Consider the following 26,929-nt stretch of genomic DNA (forward strand, 5'->3'; position numbering starts at 1 on the left):
GCAGCTGCAGCAGCTAGCAACACTATCCCCACTCTCCCACCTAAATACCAGGTGTTATAAATAAGGGAGAAGAATTTCTCTCGCTGGCTGAAACGCCAACCAGAGAAGCAGGCTGGGTGCCCAGTGCATTCCCTTGCAATCTCGCAACCATGCCAGGATTCCTTATGCCCCTGCCAACCAGCAGGCTGTCTGGAGCTCTTGGGAGGTTATTGAGGGTGTGGGGCAGCTGCCCTATAACACTGCAAGGTGGGGGAAGGAAGGGTGCATGTAGTGGAGGCGGGGTCCCCGTTTGTAGGCTGCCAGCGCACTGGGTGTTTGCAAGGGGCATCCGGAGCTGGGCAGCCGCTCCTCCATTGGCTATGGCAGCCAAGGTGGATCTGACCACGTCCACTGACTGGAAGGAGGCTAAATGTAAGTGAGAGGGGGGCAGATGTGTGGGTTTGGATGTGTTTGTGTGTGTCTGTTATGTCCCAGTGGCCCCCTCATGCTATGATTGCATCTAGTTTTTCCAGCTCTGGTGTCTAGTATCCTTGGGCAGCTGTCTTTTGCTAGGCCAACATGCAGTGGGTGCTAAATAGTCTATGCGCCTTGGGTTGACTACATCTGTGGAAATTCAACTGTGTCTTTCACCACCGTGTTCCTAGTTCCCCTGCAGTACTCATAGCAGCAGGTGGCATAATGAGTTTCTAGAGGTGGGGGGGAGAAAAACCCTGACCCCAATGAAAGGGCTCAACTTTTTGGGAATTGTCTGTATGCAGTTACTGAACCAAGAACTTGGTTTGTGTTTGCAGTGAATTATGGGTATTTAGCTTTGGCACTGTTTGTGCTTGCAGGTGTCTTGCGGTGCGTCCTGGGAAACATAGAGGAAGGCTGGGAGCTGTTCCTGTTGGCAGCAGAGGATAGGACTTGTAAGAATGGGTTTAAATTGCAGGTGGAAAGGTACCTGCTGGATATTAGGACACTTTGTTTTTTACAGTAAGAGTTGTTCGACAGTGGAATCAGCTACCTAGGGAGGTGGTGAGCTCCCCCTCACTGGCAGTCTTTAAGCAGTGGCTGGATGAACACTTGTCAGGGATACTCTAGGCCAGAGGTTCCCAAACATTTTGAGTCATGGAACACTTTTCAGGAGATAAATTGGTCACGGAGCACTAATTTTCACCTAGCACCTATATACTAAACCGAATGACAGTAATATTTTTCTTTCCAATCTCTTCACAGAGCACTAGATGTTTCGCGGAGCACCAAATGCTCCAGGGAGCACAGTTTGGGAAACTCTAGACCAAGGGTGGGGAACCTTTTTTCTGCCAGGGGCCATTTGGATATTTATAACATCATTCGCGGGCCATACAAAATTATCAACTTAAAAATTAGCCAACCAAGCCCCAAGCAGGCAGCTGTCCCAGATGACACCCCCCCCCCCGGCATGGGCAAGCAGGCAGGCATCCAATCGGGAATACATTTATCCATGGCCTTGGTGGGAAAGGGTTAACACAGTTTCTTCGGCGGTCCTAGCAGCTCCATAGCTAAAGACTCTTCTGCAAGGGGGGAAAAGGGTGCCTTTTCTCAGCAAAACATACATCCGCCTTGAACAGAGGCTATTCCTGTCCGCAGGAGACGGGCAGATCACCAGTCTTAGATGCTTCTGAACTACAGATCTGCCAGGACCCACAAAGGGCCAGACCAAATGGTTTCGCGGGCCTTATATGGCCCCCGGGCCTGACGTTCCCCACCCCTGCTCTAGACTGATCCTGCATTAAGCAGAGGGTCAGACTAGATGGCCTGTATGGCCCCTTCCAACTCTATGATTCTATGAAACCTAAATGGTCTCCTAGGAGACAGGCCTGGCCAGCCATGTGTCTCCCAGAGGCCTAGTTTAAAAAAAAAGCTCTCTAGAAACTCTGGTTCTCATGGTACCAAAGGAGAAACTCTGAAACCAACTTTGGTGACATACACTGGAGTTAGATAGACACAGGGATGTAGAATTGTCACCGTTTCAAAAATTGGCCTTGTTGCTGGACCTATGATAGAAGCTGCTGCCCTGTAACACTGCAAGGTGGTGGAAGGAAGGGTGTATGTACTGGGGGCGGGGTCCCCGTAGGGTGCCAGCACACTGGGTGATTGCAAGGGGCGTCAGGAGCTGGGCAGCCACTCCTCCATTGGCTATGGCAGCCAAGGTGGATCTGACCACGTCCACCAGCTGGAAGGAGGCTAAATGTAAGTGAGAGGGGGGCAGATGTGTGGGCTCGGGTGTGTCTCTGTGTGTCTGTTATGTCCCAGTGGGCCCCCTCCCCCATGCTAAGATGGCATCTAGTTTTTCCAGCAATGGTCTCTCCAGTGTTTTCCTTCTCCCCAGTCCTGTCCCCCCCATGTTCCTGCTGTCAAGGAATTTAGCAAGCTAATTCCCCCCCTAGGGTTGCCAGGTTCCTCTTCACTACTGGCAGGAGATTTTGGGGGTGGAGCCTGAGGAGGACGGGGTTTGGGGAGGGGAGGAACTTCAATGCCATAGAGTCCAATTGCCAAAGCGGCCATTTTCTCCAGGTGAACTGATCTCTATCGGCTGGAGATCAGTTGTAATAGCAGGAGATCTCCAGCTAGTACCTGGAGGTTGGCAACCCTATCCCCCCCAACTGACGCTCAACGGCTCTAAACATTATATGCTCCTGAAGCATATTCAGTCCTCATCAGGACGTTATTTTTCTTTGGGTTAGTTTACAGTGTGGTATTCTTCTGGATATTGGCCCCAAGGTTATAAAGATGTGTGGTTGCCAGCTCTGACTAGGAAATAATTGGAGATTTTGGGGGTGGAGCCTGGGAAGGGTGGGGTTTGGGTGGGGAGGGGCCTCAGCAGAGTATAATGCCATAGAGCCCACCCTCCAAAGCAGCCATTTTGTCCAGGGGAACTGATCGTAGTTGTCTGGAGATCAATTGTAATAGCAGGAGATCTCCAGGTGCCACCTGGAGGTTGGCAACCATACTAGCCTAGTTGCTTTTGTGCTGGATGTGTGGCTGAGTTTCTGTACTATTAAAGATAGCACTGTTGTATGGGTTGCACCCTAAGTTTGGACAAATACCAGCCAGGCTTTTGGGGCCTAGTTATAGCCCTGTGTGAGACGAGAGTGTTCCTTGTTGTGAGGTGCAGGGAAAGCTCGGTAACTGCGGACGATATGACTTTTTTGGCTGGACTGTGTACCTTTGTTGTCAAGAAGATATGCACAATAGGCTTAAGGCAACACAGGGTTCCTATGTAAAGAATTTGAAAACTATTTTACTAGCAGTACGGTACAAGTTTATTGTATATAGCCAAAGGCCGTTACAATCAAACAAACATAAATCAGACCAATTTATACTAAAAAAAAAAGGCACAAGTAAAATCAAGTACAAATATACATTGCTATCAAATTACATTTAGTTATCCTGTTTAAGTGCAATACTGGCTCGAATTTTCCTTGACGCTAAGGCCAAAAGAGACAAATTGTAAGAAACAACGGGGTCGTTATCAGACAGGAGAAAAGAAAGCTTCTCCTGAACACTAAAACAGCTGATAGCAGATAAAAATAAACCAAGACATTTGGATCTGGGTTCACAGTATAAAGCAGGGGTGTCAAACTCAATTGTTACGAGGGCCAGATATGACATAAATGTCACTTGGTGGGGGCCGAGCTGTGCCTCGCCAGCCTAGATCGAGAGTGGGGGGAGGTGGCCGCCTCGAATGGCTTGTGGGCTGAATAAGAGCTCTCGAGGGGCCGGATATGGCCCACTGGCCTTATGCTTGACACCCCTGGTATAAAGGGTAGTACAGCACATAATGAGGTAAGTCCTCAATATTTTGCTAGCGAGTAGATGGACCTTTGCAGAGGGCTGAGGTTAAGAGAGTGCTGTGGCTGCTAGTCATCACAGCTGAAGGGTGATTATGCCACTGTAGGGTTTCCAATATGGTGTTAGAAGAGAGTTTTATGGTACCATGGACCGCCAAAAAAACAAGTGGGTTCTGAATCAAATCAAGCCTGAGCTCTCCCTAGAAGCTAAAATGACTAAACTGAGGCTATCGTACTTTGGTCTCATCATGAGAAGACAAGAGTCACTGGAAAAGACAAATGCTAGGAAAAGTTGAAGGCAGCAGGAAAAGAGGAAGACCCAACATGAGATGGGTTGACTCCATCAAGAAAACCACAGCCCTCAGTTTGCAAAACCCAAGCAAGGATGTTAACAATAGGATGTTTTGGAGGACATTGATTCATAGGGTCACCATGAGTCGGAAGCACTTAACACACTTCATTCTTAACACACACAGGGTTTCCAACTTCTGTTTTGTGCATTAAAAAAAGTTGGTGCTTTCAAGTAGTGTTTCTGAGCATGTTTTCCTCCAGTCAGGAAAAAAATACCAAGGGCAAAGTGTATCTGAGAATGTCTGGAGTAGGGTTGCCAGGTCCCCCCTCTCCTCCGGTGGGAGGGTTTTAGGGCAGAGCTGAGGCACGAATTGCTTGTGCGTGATTGCGCCAACGCGATCGCATCATTTCCGGTTTACACCTGGAAGCATCGCATCGCAATGGGCCTTTTACCACTCAGACTGGGGGTATGAGTGGTAAAAGGCCCATTGCGATGCGGCACTTCCGGGTGTAAACCGGAAGTGACGTGCTGCGATGTGCAGGCGCGCATGCACGCTTGCCTGCCAACCCTCAGCTGGTTGACGGGCAGCTGGGTGGATTGGCGGGGTTTTGACCACCACCACCGGGCACTAGTCTGGAGTGCTTTTTTGTTTGTAAAAAGAAGTTTAGAAAAGAATGGAGCTAAGGAAATAGTGCCTTTACACATATGCAAAGGGCTGTCTGCTTATATGAGGAAGCAGCTTTTTAAAAAAAAGTGGGGAAGAGATCTCTTTGGAAGTAAGGAAGAAATAACCCTGAATATTCTAGGCATGCATTCTCTCCATCCCTTCTTCCCGCTGGACTTATGGCTTTCCATTCTGTCTTATATCGAGAAGATTGAAATTCTGTCTCAGTTGATGAATTCAAGTCAGTTGACAGCTCCGCATCACAAGCCTCAGTGGGGCAGTGGGTTAGGCTAACATTAGAAGGAAATAGTGCCATAGGTTGGGAGAACTGAGCCGGTGTGGTTAAAGTGTCAGAGGAGGAGTGGAGTGACCAGGGTTCAAATTCCCTTGAGTAACCTTGGGCTAGTTATGCTCCTAGGCTACCCTACTTCAAAGGGCTATTGTGAGGATAAAATGGAGAAGAGGAGAACCACATATGCTGGTTGGAAAGGAAGAAGAAAAGTGTAACACGTAGCAGCAGAACATGTTGAATTTTCATACAGCCGCATCTGGAGTTTTGACAGGCCTTCCCACAAAGGTGACAAGAATATGAAATTTTCAGATAAGGCCTAGTAACAGAGAATTATAGTGTTACAGGCTTCCATGTGACTTCCATGTGAGAGCCAGAGTGGTGTAGTGGTTATGAGCGGTGGTTTGGAGCGGTAGGCTCTGATCTGGAGAACCAGGTTTGATTCCCCACTCCTCTACATGAGTGGCAGACGCTAATCTGGTGAACTGGATTTGTTTCCTCACTCCTCCACATGAAGCCAGCTGGGTGACCTTGGGTTAGTCACAGCTCTCTCAGCCCCACCCACCTCACAGGGTGCTGTTGTAAGGAGGGGAAGGAAAGGTGATTGTAAGCCGGTTTGATTCTTCCTTAAGTGGTAGAGAAAGTTGGCATATAAAAACCAACTCTTCTTCTTCCTCTTCTTCCTCTTCCACAGATAACAGAGTACCTTGGCACTGCAGGGCCCAAGCAATCACCGCCAGAGGGCAAGGATGCCACATCCTTTTGGGTGTTTGCAGAGGGCAATGCTCCAATAATCACTAATGGATACTGGAAGGCTATGGGCCTGGTTGCCTAGCAACTATTCCTAGAATATAGCACCAGAGACCCTTGGGCTCTTGGGCCTGGCTTTGAAGGAGAAAAAGAAGAAGACTTGGTTTTTATACCAGTGTGGTGTAATTGTTAAGAGCAGTGGACTCTAATCTGGAGAACCGCATTTGATTCCCCACTCTTCCACATGAAGTCTGCTGGGTGACTTTGAGCCGGTCACAGCTCTCTCCGAACTCTCTCAGCCCCACCTACCTCATAAGGTGTCTGTTGTGGGGAGAGGAAAGGAAGGTGATTGTAAGCCACTTTGAGACTCCTTAAGGGTAGAGAAAGCATATAAAAACCGACTCTTCTTCAAGGGAATCTGTTAGCCTTGCAGTGTTTTTTTTTTTTTAAAGAAGAGTAGAAGATCAGTATCAAATTGTCAATGGAAGGCTCTAGTAATTAATTCCACAATTTAATTACTTCTTGAATTAAGACATACTTCATTTGAAATTTTGTGTTGGTGGAGTGTTTTATGGATACAGTGGGTCACCCAGATGACAAATAAGTGGTTCTCGATTAAATCAAGCCTGAATACTCCCTAGAAGCTGAAATGACTAAACTAAGGCTTTTGTACTTTGGTCACATCCTGTGAAGACAAAAGAGTCACTGGAAAAGACAATAATGCTAGGAAAAGTTGGAAGGAGTGGGAAAAGAGGTAGACTCATCGTGAGATGGATTCGCTCCATAAAGGAAGCCATGGCATCAGTTTGAAAGACCTTAGTAAAGCCGATGGTTTGGATGTCATTAATTCCTAAGGTCAACATAAGTCAGAAGTGGCTTGACGGTACATAGCACGCACACACACAAAGTACTTTCTTTAGTCTGTCCTGAATCACCTTCCTGTCTGTAATGCCATATGGTTCCCCTATATGAACATGTACTCATAAGAAACCAGCCATACAGACCAAAATATCATATAACATAACAATCTCCCTCCACATCAGCCTCTATCCTTCCCCCTTAAGTCCCAGTTTTCAGGTACTTAGGTCATTTATTGTTTTTAAAAATTATTTTAAAAGTTACGCTTGAAAACAGAAAATTTGCTATTAATAAGCTTTTAGAAAGTAAGGGCATACAAACCACTTTAAACAGTGCTGACGGAACCTGTTTTGATGCCTGAAGTGGAAAGGCCGTATGGCGCATGTGTACACAGAGCCCTTCTCTTCCACAGATTAAAATAGTAATCAGATTAAAACAACAGAAGGAGAAACTGAAAATATGTTTTGAGAAGACAACTAAATGGAGGAACCTGTACCTCGGTACACAATTTTTAAACTGCTAGATGTCCTTTGGTGGAATCCCCACCCCGCTTGAAATTTGGCAAGTGCCGCCCAAATTTCATATTGACAGGATATACTGTATTTTCTGGCGTATAAGACTACTTTTTAACCCAGGAAAATCTTCTCAGAAGTGGGGGATCGTCTTATACGCCGGATGCTGAATTCCGAGCCGGACTGGAGAATCTGCCTGGGGAGCCGCCTCCGCTCTGTCCATGTCCGCCAGAGGAGGGAGGCGAGCCCGGTGAGGGCGCTCACTGCCCGGCTCAGAGTCGGAGTCAGGCGCGCCGGGGTGCACGGAGGGAAGTGCTTGGCTGCGCTCCAGCGGCAGCGCAAGGCAGGCATGCGGCTGGCTGGCCGGCTGGCCGGGGCTGGGGTGGCCACTCTCTTCTCCCGGCACAGGGTGTTTTGGCTGCCGCCTAGCACACCCAACATGCCCCCTTTTCTCCCCGGCCTCCGCTTCAGCTTCTGTCTTTATGGGTTTCCCTCCCCTCCAAACCCTCCTTTAGCCCCGCCCGCTGTGGGCCGTTGGCTCAGTCCTCCCCTCGCCTTTAGCCTCGCCCTTCTTGAGGGCCCTTACTCTCACCCCCGTCCCCCTCTTCTTCCCCGCTCCCTTCTCCCCTCGCCGACTCCCCCCGAGAGCCACGTCCCGCCGCTCCGGGTTGGCACACACTCTTCCTTGCCGGGAGGTCGGCCCCCGGCCTCCTCCTGTTCCTCCCGCCAGCCCCGCCTCCCGGCGCGCTGCCAGCTCGTCCGGCCGCCCCCGCCCCCTCTTTCTCCCACCCCGGTAAGTGGTGATGTTTCCCCGGGGGTTGAGCCGCCCCTGGAGGACGGGGTGGCCGCGGGGTTGGGGCGCATCCCGAGGGTCGGCCCTAGGCCGCGGACTCGGGACAATCCCAAACTCTATATTTTAACTGTAAAAATGGGGGGTCGTCTTATACGCCCAGTCGTCTTGTACGCCGGAAAATACGGTACTCCTTTTTATTATTACAAACAGACTCCTCAGGTATTGTAATGGCAGAATGCTGAGCGACGCAGCTAGCTGCCTTACCTTTGCAGCTCCTCTGGCAACTGTATGATAATTAATTAACGCTGTAGTTTAATAGGGTATTTACTTCATTTATAGCCTACTTTTCTCCCCCGTGGGGACCCAAAGCAGCTTACATCATTCTCCTCTCCATTTTATCTTCCCAACAATAACCCTGCGAGGTAGGTCAGGCTGAGAGACTGGCCCAAGGTCTCCCAGCAAGCTTCTATGGCAGAGTGGGGATTTGAACCTGGGTCTCCTAGATCCCAGTCTGACACTATAAGCACTGCACCTCACTGGCTCTCAAATAAGGCATGATGGTGTCAGTTTGTTTAAACACGGAAGTGCCCCAATTACATGCCTTGAATGGCAAAAGGAACATGTGGGGGTGAGAAGGGCTGAACCCTTCCTGTGCCCCCTGCTTATTACCTCACACCTCCTCTTGCCTAGCCAAGATCACATCCCATATCACACACCAGATATAAAGAAAAGCGCTTAAGGTGGAGGAGATGAGCCATTGGGAGGAAGGTGGTTCTGACTTCTCTTCTAATGAGTGCCTTTTGGGTTTAGTTTGATACACACACATATACTCATTCTGTGATTAACTCAGTTCTTCTATGTTTTAGCCCACACGCTGGCCACAAGCACCTAGCTTGGCTCCAAATAAAGTGATCCTCATAGCCCGTTTAACAGTGCTTCCATCTGGCCAAACTGGCCTCAGTTTCCCTAACACCTAGCCTTAACTGAGCCTCAGCAAACATTTAGTAGCACGACCCGAATGAACCCACTTAAAAAACTCCTATCCTTGGCCTGTGTGGCTTCCTCCCCCTTGGACAAAGAGGTGAGAGGAATGGCGCCTGGATTTACCCTTTGAAAGAAACGGGAGACGGCAGGTTTAAATATTGGAATAACAGATCTCGAAGGGAAGCTTTGTTTCCCCAGCTGTTACGGATGCTTTAAAAGCCTGTCACTGTCCTATTATTTTGACACAAATTGGATTATTTGATGTGCCAGAAAAGTGTCTTTGGAAGTATGTGAGGATGGGTGAGGGACTAATAATCCACCTGCCGTTGAGGCCTAGTTTTCACAGAGGTAGTCATCCTGTGTCCAGATTGTATTGCTTTAAAGTGTAGTTGGGGGGACACCTACTTTTTGGCTCAGTTGCCCAAAGCGTTGACCCTCTCTGGTCTGGAGAAAACCTGTGTTTCTGTTATCTCTGTTGAAGGACGTGTTTTGTGTGTCTGAGTTAAAGGCTGGCCGGCTCCCACATCTCGCATCACATTTTCTCCCCAAATTTGGATTGCTTAATAACCATCTTTATTTCTGTCTTCTCTCCCCCACCCTTTTATTTCCTGTTCAGCATTTCTGAAAGGGTTGAACGCTAAGCAGAGGCGAGAGCATTATTTCACCAAGGACGTCATTAAACTGAAGCAAATTCCCACGTGGAAAGAAATGGCGAAAAGTGAGTCTCTAAAGTTCTCCCTTCCGCTCTCAGTATAATTCCACTGGTTACTTTGTGTTTCTGAGGGAAACACAAAGCTTTGGTTCACGTGTGCATGAAGACCGAGAAATGGGGGTGTTGTGAAGTTGTGCATGAAGACTGAGAAATGGGGGTGTTGTGAAGTCTTGTGGGTGTGTATATATAGTTGGCTTGGTGTAGTGGCCAGCGTGTTGGACTAGGACTTGAGAGAACTGGGTCAAACGCTCCACTCTCTAGGTAACCAAGAAGGTTGGACCAGAACCAACGGGTTGAAATTAAATCAAAAGAGTTTCTGTCTAGACAGTAGAAGAATTTTCTAACAGAGCAGTTCCTCAGTGGAACAGGCTTGCTCGAGAGGTGGTGAGCTCTCCTTCCATGTAGGTTTTTAAGAAGAGGTTAGATGGCCATCTGTCAGCAATGCTGATTCTGTGACCTTAGGCAGATGATGAGAGGGAGGGCACCTTGGCCATCTTCTGGTCACTGGGGGTGTGGGGGGGAGGTAGTTGTGAATTTCCTGCATTGTGCAGGGGGTTGGACTTGATGACCCTGGTGGTCCCTTCCAACTCTATGATTCTAACCTTGTACCACTCAATTTCTCTCAGCCTAACTTACTTCACAAAGGCAATGGCAAAACCACCTATGTCCCTCCGTCGCCTTGTGAGGGGTCGCCGTAGGTCGGTTGCAACTTGACATCACTTAATTATTAGTAATTTACCTCACAGAGTTGTGAGAACGAAATGGGGTTGAGGGAAGAACTGTATATGCTGCCTTGAGCCTCCTGGAGGGAGGGCAGGATAAGAATTTATAGATGGATAAATTTCATGATCCATGCTTTTGTCTGTCCATCCTCATCTGGAAGTGCTTTGCTGGTGCAGATAGGAGCAGAACCATCAGAAATTTGAGAACAAGGGTAAAGTATTAGGCTTAGTATAAGGAAAAAAACTTTTCTCCCACAACCTTTCATTTCTACAAGCTGCTGCGACTATGTCTGGTATACAGAGTACCCCTACTCTGGGCATTGAACCACACAGCAGTGTCAAGGTGTCTGTTGTTGACAAAATGGTGTGGTGCTTCTACAAACATGGCAAGTTCATGGAGTGGGATAATACAGTGGGCTGGAGAACTAGCAAACACAGTCAGAATAGTGTTGACTTTCTCAACAATAATGGCCGATGTGAGAGAGCTTTCTGAAAGGAACCAGATCTTCCCTGCGGACACATGCTGTGGAAGATTGTCTGCTCAGGCGGGAAGTTGAGAGTCCAGAGAGGGTAAAGCAGGGTCTGTGGCTGTGCGGGTTACAGCTAAAGTCCGAGGGAAAAGTCCAAACTTCTCCACAGGAAATGATCCAAAGTAGAAGAGGAGACATATTTCATGTATCGGAGGGCGCTCACCCGTCTGTTCATTTAGGCCATTTATGTGGTGCCTTTGTGCTTTGAAAAGTGCTTGAGGGCAATAAAAATACAAAGATAAATAGAGCGATAACATTAATTTAAATCAATCAAAACTTATTTAACAGAATTTAGAACCACAGGAAGGACTTGGTCTTAAAAGGCCCTTCGAAATTAAAAGACAAAGGCTTTAGCTGATGACTCAAGGCCTACAGCAAGGGGATATAATGTAATTCCAGAGGGAGGGAGTTCCAGAGTTCAGGGTCGGCTGCTGAGAAGGCCCTCCTCTGGGTCCCCACCAAAAGGACTTCTGTAACTGTCTGTAACTGAGACCCTTGAATGATCTCAGGGGCAGAAGCAGAACCTTCAGATACTTTAGGTCAAAGCTATTGAAGGTTTTAAAGGTCAGCCCCACTATTTTTTACTGAACCTGGAAACACACCGGCAGCCAGTGTAATTGGTTGCTTCAAACCTTCCTAGGGTTGCCAACTGCCAGGTACTAGCTGGAGATCTCCTGCTATTACAACTGACCTCCAGCCGATAGAGATCCTTTCACCTGGAGAAAATGGCCCCTTTGGCAATTGGACTCTATAGTATTGAAGTCCCTCCCCTCTCCAAACCCCACCCTCTTCAGGCTCCGCCCCAAAAATCTCCCGCCAGTGGTGAAGAGGGACCTGGCATCCCTAAACCTTCCAGGTTTTTCCCAGTTCTGTGGTGATTTTCCCCAAACCTGGTTTGGTACAATGATCTTTCACCAGGTAGGCCAGGGTGCTTGCTCATCAGTCATTGTTGGGATAGCCTTTGGTGCAGCTGTAGGCCAGCCAAGAGCAGCATGGAGTAGGGGTGTCAAACATAAGGCCCGCGGGCCAGATCCGGTCCCCTGAGAGCTCTTATCCGGCCAGCCGAGGCAGCACTCTTGATCTGGGCTGGCAAGGCATGGCCCGGCCCAAGGAAGTGACATTTATTTCATATCCGGCCCTCATAACAATTGAGTTCAACACCTCTGGCATAGAGCATTCTGGGAGGAGGTGGGATCGCTTGGCCAGTCTTCTCCTGGAAGGGAGCAGGGAGGCTGCAAACAGGCCCTTTTGCTACTGGCCGCTACTGGTCCTGAAATGGGTGACAGCTCTCATGTACCATTTTTTCCTGCCAGGTGCCCGGGTTAAGCCTCCGGAAGAGGCCATCTACCCGAAGGACAATCACCTGAATGAGAAGATCTCTCTCTTCCGTGGCGACATCACCAAGCTAGAGGTGGACGCGATTGTCAACGCGGGTGAGTGAATTCAATTTGGCATTGTTCATGGCTGGAGATAATTTTGGCTTCCAGGGGGGTCTGGTAACTCATGCCAGGTTGTGGCTCGTGCCTGCATGGAAACTTTGATGGTGGGAATCCTAAGGTTGGCAGCAGTGGGGACTTTGATGGTGGGAATCCTAAGGTTGGCAACAGTTGGCAATGTGTCTCTCCCCCCCCCCCCGTTTTTTATGGTGCAGTTTTATTTAATAGTAGAGCGGAATAAACTAATGTTTGTTTGCATATATCGTACTCCATTCAGATCAACTGTCTGTCTCCAGCTTTAGTAACAGTGTTTATCCCACAGAACAAATGAGATATCTTTTTAGTCTAGAGAGAAATGATAGTTTGTTTGGGGTTTTTTGCAAGTGGGTTTGTTGGCCATAGTGTAGGACTTTTTTTGCCTCGCCTGGCGTTCCTTCCTGCCCTATGTTCTAATTGCTGTTCCGGTGTTTTCATGTGTGTATTTTACTTTTGGTTTAGATCGGTTTTATGATCAGATTGTGTAGTGCTCTGTTTTTAAATTGTTAGCCACCTTGGTGGCCCTGATTGGACAGAAAGGCGGAATATAAATTTGGTAAGTAAATATATGCTCAGCCTGTATTTGCTTTGGATTTGCAGATGTATGTATTGCGTAGACCCCGCACACACGCAAAACCCATTTGACCAAATTTGACAGTGGGGGGAAAGAAATTCATGAATATGCCCTTGGAAGTAATTCCTGTTTCAAGTTATTTTCAGCTGTCTCAAATAATGTCTTTTGTTTAAGAGTACCAGTTACCATTCACAATGCTGAACAAAAGAAACCTTCTTTAAGGACAGGTGTTCACGTTGATTACAAAAAGATGTGGGATAGGGGAGATAATGGGTTGTATCTTACCATTCAGATGGTAGTGCTTTCTGCTGGTGCAATGTGTTTCCGGATGCAACCTTTTGCATCTCTGGGCTGGCGATGACCTAGTGAGGCTGAATGTCTTCTAAAGAAAGGATTAGTTGGGTTTAAGTAAAGTCTTTGTAAACTGGATTGCAAACATCTGGGCTGGCTGGAGGGATGGGGTTCTATAACAGGCAAGAATCAAAGTATGGGGACTGTTGTGGTAACAATTCACACACAACGCTTTGTTCAAGTGAGCAGTCTTCTCCCCGAGATTGAGCTCGGGCAGATTGGCTGGTTCCTGTGATGTTGCGGACTCATCTTCCCATCTTTAAAAACTGGATGCATTTGGTACAAGGCAAATGACAGAATCAGCATTTGAATCACCGATAAGAATGCCCGAGCAACACATATGACAAACAGGGTGGCAGCATGGATGTGTGGGCAATCTGGCTGTGACATCTGTCACCTCATTGATCGCCAGGGTTGATTCGGCTGATCTGGCTGGCTGGGCGGGTGTCCCCTACTTCCCTCACCGCTCCATGTGCGTCCTTCCCGAAGCTGCGCACTTGGTGGAAGAGGACAACCATCCCAGATAGGAGTGTACCGCTCTTCGGTCAAGGGGATCCAATAGCTGCTCTCCCCTGCTTGAACCTCCAAACAAGCTCAAGGGTGGCGGCATGTGAGCTTATCCCACAGGTAACTGTCCCCCAGCAAATCCTGCTTTGCAAGTCTCTTTGTGTACACTGCCAAGGACTATATGTTACATTTTCCTCCAGATCTACACAGTCAGACTGTGTTGTAGGTCCTCTGCTGGGAACTCAACTGCTATGTACGCAGGGTCCCTTGGATCAGGGCCATGTTGTGCAGAGAGAGACTTAGGCCTTCTCCACCCAATATTTTCCAGACCTGAAATGGCCCCAGGGGGCGCTGTTCCCCCTGTAGTGGGGCTTGACATGTATGATGGGACATATCTAGGTTTCCCCAACGCGGTGAATAGCACTCTCTGGGGCCATTTCAGCTTGGGAAAACAGTGGGGGTGGGAACACAATTCCTCTCTCCCTGTATGCTGTGGCCCCAACTGGGCAGTGCATGCCTGGGAATTGAGTTCCTGGCATGGAACTTCTGACACATGCCTGATTGCACAAATCAGTTGAGGTCCTGGGGAAAATGTAATGTGTAGTTCAGTCAGGACACACAACGGTGACATTTGCAAGGTATAGATGTCATTGTCCTTGATAGGCACTAGAGGGCACCAAAACCTCACTGTTCCAGGACTCGTCCGACTAATTTTGCTCCCTCAATAAATCATGCTGTTTATTAGTGGAATAAAAGTCTTTGCTAACAAGAGGTTTTGTTGGCGCTTCATAAATCCTGCCTCTGTGCATCATGAAGCCCATATGTGCTTAATTCATACGTAAAGTCGCAAGTGGGATTATAATATGTGTCCATTAAATTCTAGGAGACCCGATAATTATCATTAGCCGCAAGTAATTACCTGTGTGGATCAAGGCCAGGAGCTGTTTGCTGCCGTTGCTGCAACACCGTTAGCATGGTGGGTGGGTGAGCGGGGAGGTCATGCATCTCCCGGAAGGCAGGGTGGGCTACATCATCCAGGTAGGGGGAACAGGCGGAGCATTTCTTTCCTATTAACCTTGATTGCCCGCTGGGCATCGAGAGTGCCCAGACTCTTGCCAGGCATGATTGTAGCGTTAATGTCAGCTGCAGGCATCCAGGCCATGGCAGGGAAGGCGGCTGGACTCTCTCAGGACAGGACCGGGCGATGTATTGTGTTCAGAGACTCCTCCAGAATGTCTCCAAACAGATAGGCCTGAAGAGAAGGTGGCTATCCGGGCTTGTATCTCTGGCTTGCTGGAATGCTAGGGAATTAGATAACGGGGATTAAATCTCAAAATACAAAAGTTTGTGGCTGAGGGACATATACTCATAAATACAATTTATCATGTACAAACATTATGACTACCTATATATACTGACTAAAATACATCCAAGGTTACAATCCACAATAATTCTACTGGCATAGAGCAAGAGTCCTGTTGCAATCCTTTAAGTTTGTTCTTCCATACGTCAGTGATGCAACACTGATAGATCAATTACTATATAAAGCTGTAAATCATCTCTTCAGTATTGGTCAGTATATATAGGTAGTCATAATGTTTGTACATGATAAATTATATGTCCCTCAGCCACATACTTTTGAGGTTTAATTTCAGTGTTGGTGTGGCATAGCTACTGTTTTGTCTAGAATTAGATACCGGCCCATTCTAGCTGTTTGAATGGTGGGCTTAGCTGTTGCAACAATACGTTCAGCAAGCTCCTGTTTAGGACAGGTTAGTCTGCTTTTTGGGACTTTATCTTGACTGCTCATGCTTCTCAAGGCCAGGATCTGGCAGGGGCTACTTTCCTAGAAGAACCCAGACTAGCTGCTAAAAGAGCGACCGGCAACTTCTCCCACTGCCCATCTGCGAGTGTTTTGGTCATAGAGTGGGGCGTGCCAATATTTAAAATACAAATACCCTTGCCTATAAGAAATGAGTTAATCAGGGAGAGGACTAGGCTACCAATTCTCTGCTGTGCTGTTTTTCTACATACAGGGTTTGTTTTTTTTGTATTTTTACCAGATTAACATTCCAACCCTAATCTGCAAAGTTTTACCTTCCATATTGTGCAGCTCTCCTTAGGAGTTGGAATGTGAGGATGGAGATCAGAACCCAGAAGGCAAGAAACAAAAAGCCCTTATCCGTTGTTTCTATTTATGAGTCAGTGAGGTTCAAATGCACGTGAAGTATATGTAACCTCAGTTGGCCTTTTCCCTGATGTATTAGGTTTCTACATACAGGGATTTACAAAAAAAGAAAGAAGTCATAAGGAAGCATTGAATAGTGAGACCTTTTCACTTGGAGTCTGAAATAATACAGTCCGGGCCTTTGCCGAAGGACAGTTAGTATTTTTTTAAAAAATTCTCACCTTGTTTTGGGTTTGTTTTCCAGTCATGCTGTTCCTCAAGAATATCAAACAGGCTGTCTGGATGGGGGAGAAGGAATAGGTGGGGGTTGGTTCCTTAAGAGTGTTGATGGTATAGAAAAGGGTTCGGTTGGGGTGGTGGAGGAGCCCCGTGGCGCAGAGTGGTAAGCTGCAGTACTGCAGTCCATGCTCTGCTCACAACCTGAGTTCGATCCCTACAGAAGTTGGTGTCAGGTAGCTGGCTCAAGGTTGACTCAGCCTTCCATCCTTCCAAGGTTGGTAAAATGAGTACCCAGCTTGCTGGGGGTAAAGGGAAGATGACTGGGGAAGGCACTGGCAAACCACCCCATAAAACAAAGTCTGCCTAGTAAACGTTGGGATGTGACGTCACCCCATGGGTCAGGAACGACCCAGTGCTTGCACAGGGGACCTTTACCTTTTACCTTGGGTTGGTGGTAAAGCGAGAGTAGGGGTGTTCACGAGGGGTTTCCCACTCCAAATTTCGAAGGAGATTTTATAGTTTCTTTAAAAGCCCTCTTTCACAGCAGCAGCAGAGCGACGTATTTCCCAAAGGGAATAGAAAAGGCGCAGCATGCGCTACTCACAATTGATAAACCCTGTTTGTCGCTGATGATGATGTGTAACCGGAGATGCTGCTGACGTGGGGTGCTTACCCAGTTCTCTCCCTCCCCAGCCCCGCAGCCATAATGGAAGAAATGCAGGAGCCTCCGCTCTCTCTGCTTCTTGACAATGCTCAAGCAGGGGGCTCCCTCTGCACAGGAGTGGAAATTGAACGTATAACATATTGTTGCTGCTGGGGGCAGAGTTGCCCTTGAAGGAGCCGGTTTGTGGCTCAGTGGTACGGTTAAGGCCGTTCACATCTCAGATGCCCAAGTGGCATCGGTGGACGGTGATGCCACCTGATGGCAGGGGCCCCATTGGACTCTGCCCGGCTGTGTTTATCATTGAAGGCCCCCACCTGCCCCACAAATCTCTCTGCGGCAAATCATGGGCCACGACAAGAGAAGGGTAAAGCTGCTGCCCCCCAGGGGCAAGTTTCGTCACACCCTTTTGGCCCCTTTTCCTCCTTGCCTTGCTGGTGGCGCTGCTCCCTTGGGCTTTCCCTGAGGTTGGGCTTTTGCCCTTGCAGGGGCTGATCTTCTCTGGGGGGCAGGTGACCAGCTTGGGGCTTCCTTGCGGCCCCTCCTTCCACTACCTGGCTATCAGTGAGCTCCGCTCTCCTTGCAAGGTAGGTGAATGTGCACTCCTCTCACAGGGCAGGGATAGAAGAAGAGTTGGCTTTTATGTGTCGACTTTCTCTACCACTTAAGGAAGAATCAAACCAGCTTGCAATCACCTTCCCTTCCCATTCCCATTATAGGCACCCTCTTAGGTGGGGCTGAGAGAGCTCTAAGAGAGCTGTGACTAGCCCAAGGTCACCCAGCTGGCTTCGTGTGGAGGAGTGGGGAAACCAACCTGATTCGCCAGATTAGCAGCCACCGCTTATGTGGAGGAGTGAGGAATTGAACCTGGTTCTCCAGGTTAGCATCTGCCGCTCATGTGGAGGAGTGGGGAATCAAACCCAGTTCTCCAGATCAGAGTCCACTGCTCCAAACCACCGCTCTTAACCACTACACCATGCTGGCTTTGCCACAGTTAGCTATTTGCAGGTAACATCTATATTACCTTTTAAGTTTTTTAGCTGCCTTGAGGACCCCATGTAAAGCTGGAAGATGAGGTAGGCGAGAGGAGGGGCCATGGCTCAGTGGTAGAGCACCTGCTTGGCATGCAGAAGGTCCCAGGTTCAATCCCTGGCATCTCCAATTAAATGGATGAGGTAGTAGGTGATTACCTGACCTGGATAACCCAGGCTAGCCTGATCTCATCAGATCTTGGAAGCTAAGCAGGGTCAGCCCTTGCTAATATTTTGATGGGCGATCTCCAAGGAATACCAGGATCGCTACTCAGAGGCAGGCAACAGTATACCACCTCTGAACGTCTCTTGCCTTGAAAACTATGGGGTTGCCATAAGTCAGCTGTGACTTGACGGTGAAAAAAAGAGAGAGAAAGTAGGCGTTTGGAAAGACTTTTCCCTGAAACCCTGGACAGCTGCTGCCAGTCTTAGACAGTACTGACCTTGATGGACTGAGGGCTTAATTCAGTTTAAGGCAGCTTCATGTGTATGTCTTAAATAAATAAATGAGCTAAAATTCACTTCTTGACCCAGGAACTTCTAAACACATGAAGCTGCCTTATACCGAATCAGACTCTTGGTCCATCAAAGTCAGTATTGTCTACTCAGACTGGCAGCGGCTCTCCAGGGTCTCAGGCAGACAGGTATGTTCACATCACCTAGTTGCCTAGTCCCTTTAACTGGAGATGCCGGGGATTGAACCTGGGACCTTCTGCATGCCAAGCAGAGGCTCTACCACTGAGCCACCGCCCCTCCCCTTTTGGGCCCAGCTATCCCTCCTCTTTGGGGAAGGTTCCCCACACATGTTTTTTCAGTCATCCCTGACCAGCTTTCCTTGAAAGCCACCAATGGGTTTCACTTGGGGGCCACCTGGCAGTGATTCCAGCTTTTGCGCTGCCCGTTGGTGATTTTTTTTTTTGGGGGGGGGAGTGCCTCAATGATGCTCCGTTTTTGTTTGAGAAGAAGGAAGCTCAGACAACCGGCTGCCAGAAAGATCGGAGCGAAGCCAACCGCCGCTTCTTCTTCCAGCTGGGTGTTTTATGGATAGATGAATGGATCTAACCGCTGCGTATCCCTCTGTATTATGAATCGTCGCCTTATAACGACAATAGTTATGGGACCGCGAAGTGCGGGAGACAAAGCTCTAGGCAGATATTACGATGCTGAGCTGTCAGCGTAAATCGCTTCTCCTGTCACTTTGGCGGTCCAATTGCTTGTGGATGTTCGCCACTGCTTGAGAAGAGGAGGAAAGGAGATGGGAGCTGAGCCAGCGTTTTCACTCTGGAAGCTCCTTTTTGTGGCAAAGTCTGTTCTCACATGCTCCTAGAAGTGGGTGTGGCTGCATGCTGTGGCGTCCTTTCCCAAAGCTGCATCATCTACTTGTGATCCGGTAGATGCTGTGGTGTCCTAAGGACGGGATTGGGTGCCTACAGATGCTTTCTGCAACAGCCAGCGTGGTGTGGTGGTTAAGAGTGGTGGACTCTAATCTGGAGAACTGGGTTTGATTCCTCACTCCTCCACATTAACAGCAGATTCTAATCTGCTGAACCGGGTTGGTTTCCCCATTCCTCCATAGGAAGCCTGCTGGGTGACCTTGGGCTAGTCACCATTCTCTCTAAACTCTCTCAGCCCCACCTACCTCACAAAGAGAGAAGCCACAGCATTTATGCAAATGCACATCTTTTCGATAACTACATTCCATGCGCTCAAGCATTACAGTGACAGAAGGGCAAGCAAATTGTAACGAGAGCTGGTAGAGAAAGTGAGAAGCCAGGTTGTCATGCAAAGCACCCACACTTCTGCCTCTCGAATAATAAGCCATTTCCCAAGATGGGCCCCACACACCCAGCTAGCCAGGTGCTTATATCTAAGGACGTTAGACATGAATGTGTCCTCATGTGCACCACCGGGATGCCACCGCCATTTCAAAACCTAAAATGGGCAATTTAAACATGCCTCCCCGTGACCGTTTCAACACGTGAAGAGGTACCGGCGAGGGGGACAAGAAGGACTCATCTCACTGCGCTGCTGATCTCTTGCGGCTTTTAAAAATCTTCCATTGTAGGCTTTATAATGGCTGCAGCCCTGTGGCGGACATGAGGACGCCTTCATGTCTAACTTGTCCTTTGGTTATAAGCCACTAGCTAGCTGGGTGTGAGCCAGTGTTTGGAAATCGGCCTGTTACCCGCGAGGCAGAAGTCTGGGTTCCTTGCCTGACAACCCGGCCTTCTCTCCCCCTCCAGTCACCCCTCACTTTCTCTATCAGCTCTTGTTACAATTTGCTTACCCTTCTGTCACCGTAATGCCTGTGCGCATGGAGTGTAGTTATTGAAAAGATGTACATTTGCATAAATGCTGTGGGTTCTTTTCTTTTTTTGCAATTTGATTACGGTCGTTAGGTTCCCTCGATGCCGACTATAAACAACTTAATCAACCCTTTCTGAACTGGCACTGTTAAACTCTGGCTCTTTAGTGGCCGTGTCTGAGCAATATTCGGGGAGCCTGATAGACCCTCTGGACCAGAACTCTGGGTACAACTGGGTCCTGGTCTAAAATGGTTCACCCCTGTTGTGATAGAACCAGCGTGGCAAGTGGTTAAGAGCAGTGGTTTGGAGCGGTGGACTCTGATCTGGAGAACCGGGTTTGATTCCCCGCTCCTCCACATGAGCGGCGGAGGCTAATCTGGTGAACTGGATTTGTTTCCCCACTCCAACACGTGAAGCCAGCTGGGTGACCGTGGGCTAGTCACAGTTCTTTCAGCCCCACCGACCTCACAGGGTGTCTGTGGTGGGGAGGGGAAGGGAAGGTGATTATAAGCTGGTTTGATTCTTCCTAAAGTGGTAAAGAAAGTTGGCATATAAAAACCAACTCTCCTTCTCCTTCTCCTCCTCCTCCTTGCCGTATCATTTTGGATTGCACATGGGTGGATGCTGTTTTGGAAAACACCTCCCCCTCTTAAAATGCTGTGTTTGGCTGCAGTAGAAGCGCTAGATTCGAATCCATTAGCACCTCAAGAGACCAACAATATTTTCAGGGTATAAGCCTTCAAGAGTCAGAGCTCCCTTCATCAGATATCAAGGGAGCCTTCGACTCTTGAGTTTATACCCTGAAAATCTCGTTGGTCTCTGTGGTGCTACTGGACCCAAACCTAGCACATCAGAGAGAGTGAATTCTAACACAGCCCCACACCCTGTTGCTGCTATTTTTTTTTAAATGTGTCTTTGTATGTGTTGTAAAATGTGAGGGAATATGTAAGAAATAGGGTTGCCATGCCCAGGTTGGGAAATACCTGGGGATTTTGGGGGTGGAACCTGAGGAGGTTGGGGTTTGGGGAGGGGAGGTTTTTCAATGCCATAGAGTCCAATTGCCAAAGCGGCCACTTTCTGCAGGTGAACTGATCTGTCGCCTGGAGATCAGTTGTAATAGTGGGAGACCTTTAGTCACCACCTGGAGGTTGGCAACCCTAATAAGAAAATGGTATCCCTTAGCTGCAGTCTGAACACATGAAGCTGCCTTATACCAAATCAGACCCTTGGTCCATCAAAGTCAGTATTGTCTACTCTGTATTGAGACCGGCGGCGGCTCTCCAGGGTCTCAAGCAGAGGTCTTTCACATCACCTACTTGCCTAGTCCCTTTAACTGGAGATGCCGGGGATGGAACCTGGGACCTTTTGCATGCCAAGCAGAGGCTCTACCACTGAGCCACAGCCCCTCCCCATCTTTAAAAATGACATCCAGAATGTTTTTGAGCAGTATCTGAAAATGTATGGTCCAGATTACCACTTTGGTTTCTACTTTATCCTGCGGTGTGTTTAGATCTAACCTAATTTGCCAGCCTGACTTCTTACCACAAACTTCTTTAGTTGTTAATGGACACTCTCCTGACTTTTCGTAAGCAAGTCTTGTGACTTTTGGCCTCTGCACTTTCTGGGAAGCTCCTGGCGCTCTAGCCTGGTTCTTCCTTCTGACGATTCCTGCTTAACAAACCTGAAGTTCAGGCCAATCTACTCCTCCGTTTTTTGTTATCTGTTCTTTATAGACTCCTCCTCAGAGCGGCTCTTAAGTTGGGAGACTTTGCTCAGCTGCGTGGCAAAGAGCCGCCATAAAGCTCTGAACCGACGGCGCGAGTCGGGGGCTTCAGTACAGAGTTTTTAATGGCCGGCTTTTATCTCCCTCTTTTTTTTACGGCTTGGAATAATTTTTAGCGGCTTTCTGACTTGGCAAATAAAACCACTCGCTCTTTATGTTCCCATGGCGCTCGCAAGACCCCGCTACCCAGACCCTGCTGGCTTCACAACCAAGGTCAAAAGCCCCGTTCTTCTTCGTACACTTGTTCAGATACTGAACCGTTCTTAACATCAGGCCCTCCTGTTCCGGGGAGAGAAATATTTATTACTTCGTTTTTCAAATCCGCCTCAGACTGTCGACTCTTAAAAGATCTCTTAATAGATTTACTGCTTGGCTTTTCTGGCTTTGTTCAATTAAACATACTATTGGCAAACACCTCCAAGGTGCTTCCTAGAGGGTCCTAAATGAAGGTGGCAGGTTTAGTCTTTACGAGAGATCATAATATTTGGGGAAGGATCTAAGGCATTGCCAAGGGCTCTGCGCAAGAAGATAACTCTGAAGAGTGCACGGCCCTTTCTGTGGATTTCCCTGTAGTTCTGCAACCCATAAGGAGAAACGTGGGCTGTGGACACCCAATTATTTCTCTTCATTTTCAAGCTGTGTTCTGGGGCACTTGCAGGATTCTTCGAAAGCTTAGGGCCAACCTTCTCCTGCCACATTCTGCCACAAAGCAAGAAGCCCCCTGATCCCCAAGAAAAATATTTCCGCTGGGACCTCTCTTGTACCACCCAGAGCCAAATATCATATGAAAAAAAAATCACAAATGTTGTTGGCATCAATGGGATAATAATGGATTATCTCTCTATGTGCTATGCATTTTTCTTTCCATTCCTCACATTTATATCCCAAGCATACCCCAGATCTCTTGCGTCTCTTCACACACATATTAAGAGGAGCCAGGAAAGCAAGCTAATGTCAATTCTCAGTGGAGAAGATCCCACCATGGTTCCAGTCCAGGCCTGCCCAACCACTAGGCCAACCTAAGTGATTGGCTAGACCCTCAGATTTGAAGGGGTGCCAAAAAGGTGTGAAGAGAAGCTTGCTATTAACTGGCTACTAGGATCTCCAGATCGCCAGGTATTTCCCTATTTGGGGTGGAGCCTGAGGAGGGCGGGGTTTGGGGAGGGGTGGGACTTCATTGCCATAGAGTCCAATTGCCAAAGCGGCCATTTTCTCCAGGTGAACTGATCTCTATCAGCTGGAGATCAGTTGTAATAGCGGAAGATCTCCAGCTACTACCTGAAGGTTGATGAAAATGAACAGCAAGAGCTCAATAATAATTCAAAACAATGTGATGAAGATACAAACAAGTGATCAAGTGTGAACACCCTTAAATGTGAACTAAACGAATCATCAACACACAAAACAAGAACAGACAGTATATACATACGCACGGCGTTCTTATTACAAGCAGTGTCGTCCAAGAGCTTATCAAAGCTCATAAACTGAGTGATACAATGAAAATGATATCTTCTTATTGCCTGACGGCTAAAGGTAAGTAAATATAGCTTCTCAAAGAAGTCTTCACAGCCAGAGGATGGAAATGTTCAAGCAAAAAAGGAACGTTTTCCAGATAAATTTCAAATGTTTTCGCCCACCACATTTGATAAGCTCTTGGGCGACATTGCTTGTAATAAGAACGCCGTGCATATGCATATATTGTCTGTTCTTGTTTTGTGGGTTGATGATTTGTTTAGTTCACATTTAAGGGTGTTCACACTTGATTACTTGTTTGTGTCTTTATTACATTGTTCAATATAGTATTGTTTTGAATTATTATTGAGCTCTTGCTGTTCATTTTCATCAGCTATACAATTTACAGCATAGGTGTTACCTTTTTGCCAGACTACCTGGAGGTTGGCAACTCTATCCATATTGTGTTCCGAGATGCCTTCAGCAGGAGTTCCAAACACCCCCTCAGTATGGCCTGATGGGAAGCGCCCCCTCCCCGTGCTCCCCTGAGGCAGTGGGAAGGCCTAACAGGCCTCTGTGGATCTGTTAGCCCACCTAGAGCTTACCAGAATCCTTTGCATCATCAGCAGATGTTTGTGTTGGAAGATTTGCAGTGTATAGTGCGCAAAGGAACTGAGAAGAAGACTCAGCAGGGGGCGGGCAAGTGATCAGCTAGTTTGGGCTGTAAGGCTAGAGACCTTTTCACACCTCTTGACTGTCCTCAGACTGATACTCTCGGACAATTTCCGCCTTCTTGGAAGTAATTTACCCTCTCTTCCCACTTCCTTAGCTAGTTAGACAGCTAGAGGCTCTGTCTCTCAGCTTTCCCATTATAAAATGTAGTTCCCTCAATAAAGAGCAACTTTGTCTTTAGTCAGTGAGTCTGATGCTTCACTGCATACTTAGCATTCTGACAATGTCAGAATTCTGTTTGATGTGGAAAACTGGCTACTCTGGAGTGACAGAAATGTGGGGGGACTTGCCAGGTGGAAGCCCTACTGCAAATGGGTGCATTTAGGGTTGGCAGGCATGGCCTAGCAACTGGCGAGAGATGGGGGAGGTGGGTACTTACCATGGGAGGGGGTTGTCACTGCACAATGACGTCGCAATGACATATCCTGGAATTGCCAGCATCGCACCAAGGAGACTCTCTAGCACTCTCCCAAACTCTACACGGGGTTTTTGGCTAAGTGCTAGAGTATTGCCCTGGGGCAATGCTGCTACTTCTGTGTTGCACCGGAAGTGACATCATCACATGGTATGGTTGCCAGGTCCTCCCTGGCCACCAGCGGGTGCGGGGGGGGGGGGGAAGGATTTCCAGGTCACGGTTGTGAAACTCCTGGAGATTTGGGGATGGAGCCTGGGGAGGACAGGGACCTCAGTGGGGTACAATGCCATGGAGTCCACCCCTCCAGACCATCCATTTTCTCCAGGGAAACTGATCTCTGTGCTTGGGAGATGGGCATGAATTACGGGGGATTCAGAGGTCCCACCTGGAGGCTGGCATCCCTATTGCATGGTGGCTGCAAATTTCTGCCGTCTTTTGGCTGGCTTGCTTCCGCCTGCTGACGCCTACTGACCAGCTGAGCATCGGTGGGCAGCAGCCAAAGATGCCAGGAGTTTGCCCACCATTAGTGGGCACATGGAAAGCCTAGCTGTATCAGCAACAAGCACCCACAAAGAAACAATACAACCTTGTCACCATATGAAAAACACCCTGGGCTTGTTGTGTTTTCTTATTTATAGAGAAAATATGCACAGGGGTGCATTCAAAAATACGATTCCTCCCCCAGTTGCAGTGTGAAGTGATTACAAAGGTGTTAGCTGTATTAGTCTGTCGTAACAAAATAGACCAGTAGCTCCTTAAAGACAACTAACATTTATCTCAAGTGTTAGATAAGGTTGCCAACCTCCAGGTACTAGCTGGAGATCTGCTATTACAACTGATCTCCAGCCGACAGAGATCAGTTCCCTTGGCTGCTTTGGCAATTGGACTCTATGGCATTGAAGTCCCTCCCCTCCCCAAACCCTGCCCTCCTCAGGCTCCACCCCAAAAACCTCCCACCAGTGGCGAAGAGGGACCTGGCAACCCTAGCGATAGAGTTCATCGCACTACTTTGTACTCTTCCGCTTAATTCTGCTGCAAGCACGGACCAGGCCTAATTCGGGAAGGAGGGAGGGGGTTGGGGTGTTGTATTTCCCCCTCCCCTGTGTTTTGGCTGGGCCTTCTTGTGTGCAAGCTGTTCTCTGTCCTCGTGGACTACTGTTTTGCCACATCAAAGGGGGGCAGAAGCTATTGGCCCACTCTGCCCCCATAAGCCTGTTTCCTGCCTTGTGTGTGTGTGTCTGGGGAGGGGGACTCCCTCATCTCCTCTTCCTTGCCTCTCCCTTTCATTAGACAGTAACAATGGTGGGGTTTTTCTTCTCTTGGAGAGCGGGAGTTGTGTCAGCAACCTCGGTGGCATTTGAGCTTTTGTTCAATTTAATGAGCGCTGTTAATGGGAGAGCCAGCCGGGCTGGGTTCCTGGAAGGGGAAGAGATTTTCTGCAATTGTGAAAAGGGCATGCTACAGTGATCTTGCGCTGGGTGGGGTAGGGGGGGTTACAGGAGGGAACCGTTGGATAAAAAGGACTGACGGTAATGATGCTTTGCTAGTGTTTGTGGGAGGGGGGACAGTGTTCTAGGAGATGCATCCAAATATGGGAACCAAACTGGGATGGGGGTGGGGGAGAGAACATGGCAGAACAGCCAAAACCTAAATGGAAGGCTAATGTTCTTTAATTCCATTAATACAATTTAAAACATTTATGTGGAAGAGTGACTAATGCTTGTCAGTCATCCTAGTCCTTCATTGGCCGGAACGGTGGGCGTGGGATCATGTTTATTTCTTAGTTAGCAACTAGGCAGAATTTCTTTGAGTTGTTTTCCCTGGAACAGGTCTGCAGGAGCCAATCCTCCATAAGTCTAGTACTTAAAAAAAAAAAGAGCTGCCTAGTCAAGAAAGCCTGGAATATCCCATGGCGATGGACCTGGGAGTATCAGATTGATCTAAATTTCAATAATGGGGGAGGTAAGAAGAGCGGGGAGGGAGAAAAGGAAGAGGATAGTATCACATCCTGAACTGCCTTAGGAACAACGTATTGTTTGAAGGATCTTGGTTTTCAAATAACGAGGATGTTTTTAGGGCAGAAGGTCCAGAATTCATTGCCAGAGGGATGTGCAAAACCCTAGGCAGCTCAAAAGTAAAAGATCTTTGGTAGCTGGACAAGGTCTTGGCCTGAGACTTTGGAGAGCCATTAGGTAGTACAGTGGTACAAACAGAATAGGACAGGGTTCCCCAACATGGTGACCGCTGATAACCTTTTCTGGTGCCTGCCAAATGTTTTTAGGAAGTAGATGGGGCCAGGTAGGGCTTTTTCCCCGCA

At 48.1% G+C, this 26,929-nt stretch overlaps 1 protein-coding gene across 1 annotated transcript in view; it reads left to right on the top strand.

Moving 5' to 3' along the window:
• Nucleotides 1-26,929, top strand: part of MACROD1 (mono-ADP ribosylhydrolase 1) — a 437,490-nt gene continuing 410,561 nt past the window's right edge. Inside the window, exons 1-3 of the mRNA XM_056853852.1 lie at nucleotides 1-411; nucleotides 9,574-9,675; nucleotides 12,235-12,354. Coding sequence (XP_056709830.1) covers nucleotides 150-411; nucleotides 9,574-9,675; nucleotides 12,235-12,354 — 484 coding nt within the window. The 5' untranslated portion in view covers nucleotides 1-149. The remainder of the gene's footprint in view (nucleotides 412-9,573; nucleotides 9,676-12,234; nucleotides 12,355-26,929) is intronic.

Source organism: Euleptes europaea, chromosome 7, assembly GCF_029931775.1.
Source record: "Euleptes europaea isolate rEulEur1 chromosome 7, rEulEur1.hap1, whole genome shotgun sequence".
Taxonomy (NCBI): domain Eukaryota; kingdom Metazoa; phylum Chordata; class Lepidosauria; order Squamata; family Sphaerodactylidae; genus Euleptes; species Euleptes europaea.